Source organism: Anopheles moucheti, chromosome 2 (genome assembly GCF_943734755.1).
Source record: "Anopheles moucheti chromosome 2, idAnoMoucSN_F20_07, whole genome shotgun sequence".
Lineage (NCBI taxonomy): Eukaryota > Metazoa > Arthropoda > Insecta > Diptera > Culicidae > Anopheles > Anopheles moucheti.
Window position 1 is genome coordinate 25,934,334 of NC_069140.1, and position 4,368 is coordinate 25,938,701.

Genomic DNA, 4,368 nt, shown 5'->3' on the forward strand with positions numbered 1-4,368 from the left:
TATGGAGCAGAAGGAAGATACGTATTTTATTAAAAGAATTATATCAACGAGCACTGGCGTGCACTATCCCGATGTTGCTAATGCACCTTTGGAATGTATTCGGAATTTGCGAAGGTGGGTCAGCCGCGATGCGGGGAGCGATTCGATAGGGAGTAATACGGATAGGTGTAATAGAAGGGGTTTTTTTGTGCTGTTACTTGAACTTGTGCTATTTAAAACATATTGCTACATTACTATTATGTATAACGAACTCGGCAAGGTGTGTGATAACATTTTTTTCTTGCCGTTTAACAAACAAGTGTTTGTAAATTGTAAAGTAGATTTCATTTATTATCGCTATTTGTACTGGCAATACTGTCTAAACGGGTAACATAGTCGTTCGCATTTCATATCAAATGGTTTTGTTAATAAGCATGCTTAAATTTTTACCAAACAACCAAACCGATTGAATAACTTCATAAGCACTTCATTGCATGGAGTGCTGGTGGAAAAAAAACACATCTTCGCATGTCCTTGAGATGAACGATTCTTAAGACGTTGCTCGTTTCCATACGGGAAGCGCACCCAAATGCGATGCCACCGGTAGCATTAGTGGCAGCTCAAACACATTGCAACCGGCAGCTTTGGCTGTCCGTTGGACTTTTATCCTCTATGCCGTTATTTATTTCTGCGCTCTGCCGTGTTGTTGCCCGCAACCCGGACGATACGCCCGGGTGCAGTTTTGCGGGTTGTCGCTTTTGCGAACGTGCGTTCTCTTTCGGGTGAGTGTGATTGGATCCCGCGTATTGGTAGTGGTTCCGAGGACGGGCAAACACACCCCCCTACGTCCCGTGGATGAGTTCACGTTCTCTAAATCCCTGACTCGCTTGTGGGCACTGTAGGGCACTGTTTTTGGGGGTGAGTGTGTGTTTTTTTTACGCGGCGCGGCAAGTCTTCCCGGTTTTTCGCTCGTGTGGAATGTAAATTATTCAAAGTCTGTTGTTATGCTGTGTTGAAGTCGTTTCTTTTTTTTTTTTTTGAGGGGGGAACTCTCCCCATGCCCGATGCACCGAGCTGGAAGCAGCAAACTCCATCCAGTTTGGTGGGTAACTTGAAAAGCATTCCAAGCGTCTTCATCACGGTACAACGCGCTGTCCGGGTGTGTCGAGTCACTACGGAACGGAAAAGTATTTCCAGGCTGATTTTTTGTTGTTTCCTTTTCACGATCGCACTGTTGCAGCTGTATTTTTTCTCCCATTCGCTTCAATCTTTCCTTCGGTCCGACGCGAGAAACACGAGAATACAATTTTCCATTCCTGTGGCCATGGTTCCACTGGGAGTTGGTGGGTGGTCCTTATTATACCAAAAAAAAAAGTAACAATAAAATATTTTTCGCGCAAAATTTTGTTCCCCACCCGCGCTCGCTTGCCGATCCTGGCCACCTGCCCCGTCAGGCACAAACGAGCACGTGACGCTTCATCTTTATGGACGGTATGTATCTCCGGGGACGCCATGTCCGAACCGGGGGCCGGTTGATGAAAGTACACGATTGTACGATGGTGCGGGATTATTACGAGGCAGGTTTGTGCAGTTTTTCCAGCTCTTGCAGTTCCGTTTCGATGGGACGTTCCCTAGCGCCGGTGCGGGGACGTTTCGGGACGGACCAGAACCGTTGATCACGTCCAAACTGGCGACCCTCGTCCATCGTTTCCGGTAGCTTTTGGTGTAGCGTTTCGGGTAGAAAGAGGGCACTGAGCGCACCGGCAAACATAATCAGTCCCATCGCCACGAACGGTAGCCGCAGGTCGCGGCTAGTGCCGAGGTAGACGATGTACGGTCCAGCAGCACCGAACACGTTGGACACGATGATACCGAACGAGGTGCCAGTTTGCCGGAGTGTGGTCGGATATAGCTCGACGGACTGCAGGTACAGTGCGAAATAGGTGATGCAGATGAAAAATTTCACCACAATCGCGAGCATGGTCACGTACAGTTCGGTTCCTGGTCGGTGGATTAGCAGCACCACCGGCAGGCACGCGATTGTTGCAGCCAGAAAGGCGCCACTGTTGGTGAAACGTCGTCCGAGTCGATCGCAACACAGCTGACCGAGTAGGTAGGCCGGCAGCTCGACCGCACCCTGCCAGAAGTTGTTCAGGAACGGATTGCCGCCCATCTGCAGGCTGAGCAGGAACAGCGTGAACGTCGGTATGGTGTTGCAGATCCAACTGAGCAGCAGCAGACAGGTCAGTCGGCTCATATGCCATCCGCTGAACAGGGACGCGATGCCGTAGGTTTTTTCCCGCTCGGGGCGCGGAACAAGCTCCTTCAGCTGTTCCTCGCTCAGCTCGAACGGTTGCCCATTGACGGTGGCTATTTTGCGCAGCTGGGCCAAACATGCCCCGTACCGTCCCTGGCTAGCGAGCCATCGTGGCGATTCGATGGCGTACCGGGGGAAGCAGTAGAACAGCAAACAGGGCAGTGAGGTGACGATCATGAACCAGGTCCAGTCACGCATCGCCCAGAGGATGAGCGGTGCCAGACATACGCCCGCCGTCCATCCGACCAGCTGCCACAGCGAGAGGGCGGCACGGTTGGCATCCTTTGAGATTTCCATCGCAATGATCAGCGGTGACTGGAAGGAGGTGTTGGTGGAGAAGCTACCGATGAATGCCAACACCGCAAACAGCCAGTAATGGCGGGCGGTAAAGATGGCAAACACACGTCCCACGGCTGCCGTCACTATGCTGAACAGGTACACCGGAAGTCGTCCAATGCTGGCAAGAGATGGGGGAAAGTGTTAAACGACGAAGATCAAGTTGCTCCAGAGCTACCTACCGATCACCTAGCTGGCCGAGAATGAACGTACCACATACTTCCGATACACGCACGATGGCGAACACATTCGTACCGTACAGTTCTCGCTCACAGACCCAATCCTGCTCCGTGACCGGTGTACGATCGTAGTAGGTACGATCGTAATCGTACCCGTACTGGCAGGACACTGTAGTTGTTTCGTTTGATGGTACTGTCGATAAATTGGTGATGTTCTCGTACGACACATTGTACATCTGACAGGAGCTGGGCACATAATTACCGCGGCTGTCGAACTCCCTGTGGGTGAGGGCAGAATTTCGGTAAAAAAGAAGATGAATTTATCTAATTTTTCGCTAATTTATCCAATTTTTCACCGTGTTCTTTGGTTCAGGGACAAAGGCTGAAGATAGTCTACTGTTAGCTTAAAGATTACATGGGTTTTAGCTGCACCGAGAATGCAGATAAGATAGCGCAATTGTCCATGATGTAATCTGTGCGACTACAATTCGTGCGAGCCCCGGATTAAAATCAATTGCTGGCAGAATTAAATTGTTAGCTCGCTTATCTCGCTCGTGATTTGGTATATTAAGCATTGGCAAAAAATACTCATTTACATTCTTATTACGTGAAGAAAACAATATTTTTAAACGACGATTACATGCACTGTTTTGTATTTTAGACAACACAAAGTAACTGACTAAAAATACATCCTATTTAAAGCAAAGAGGAATATTATCGCATGAAATCATTTGTCTAAATAGTGTCTAAAATAGGCATTGCCTTTCCAGCACACAAACATTCATTCTCTGCACCTGAACGATTGTCATTTACTCACAATACGATCATACTAATCTAAGCAATAGAATTATCGCTACCGTCCTTTGTCATCTACTCACATGGGATATACGGACTGCTTCCATCGTTCGTGTCTCGTTTCATTGTGCGTTCCGTTGATCGGAATGCTACACCTATGGTTCGGTACGGCCAGCACGAGCAACACATTTACCACACACATGGCAAAAAACAGTACCGCGATCACGTTAAAGATGATGTTGTACCGTCGCTGGAATGGACCATCATTGCCGATCGATTCCATGATCCGATCAAACGCCGCATCGGTGCCAGTATTTTCATTGTCGCTCGATGTCATCTTTGCTGCTGCTGCTGCTGCTGCTAGTACGCTTGTCGAACAAATCAGTGTCCCTTAGCCCTTGGCGTGGAGCTGTTTCAGCAGCACCTGATATCACTAACATTTGCACTGCTATCACACCGTTTCGAACAGTCTTATCACATCGTTTAGTTTCTATTTAGCATCGTAAGCCATTCAGCCAAGATACGGAACGTAATGCGACAACGATTCGATGCGCGGACTGGCAATGGTGGCCAGCGCGACTCTGGCACGCTGATGTGCAGTCACCGTAAAACGTCAACACGCAACGGTACCTGTAGTTGTAACATCTGAGTTTTGAGAGAGAACGATTCGATGTACTCGCTGCAGTGAGCGACCCACACATTTGAAGGTCGCGATAAAAATCGGTTTAATTGCGTACGCGTTTATCGTTGTGGTGGTGCGAT

The 4,368-nt window shown here is 48.7% G+C and overlaps 1 protein-coding gene across 1 annotated transcript; it reads right to left on the reverse strand.

Annotated features, from left to right (window-relative positions):
* Positions 1–473: 473 nt before the first annotated feature.
* Positions 474–4,129, reverse strand: LOC128310523 (organic cation transporter protein-like). The gene is made up of 3 exons (XM_053047181.1): positions 3,690–4,129; positions 2,815–3,090; positions 474–2,753 (listed from the first exon to the last, which is right to left on the reverse strand). Exons 1-3 carry the CDS (start codon positions 3,941–3,943, stop codon positions 1,550–1,552), a joined length of 1,734 nt encoding a protein of 577 aa, XP_052903141.1. The 5' UTR covers positions 3,944–4,129; the 3' UTR covers positions 474–1,549.
* Between the last annotated feature and the right edge of the window lie 239 nt (positions 4,130–4,368).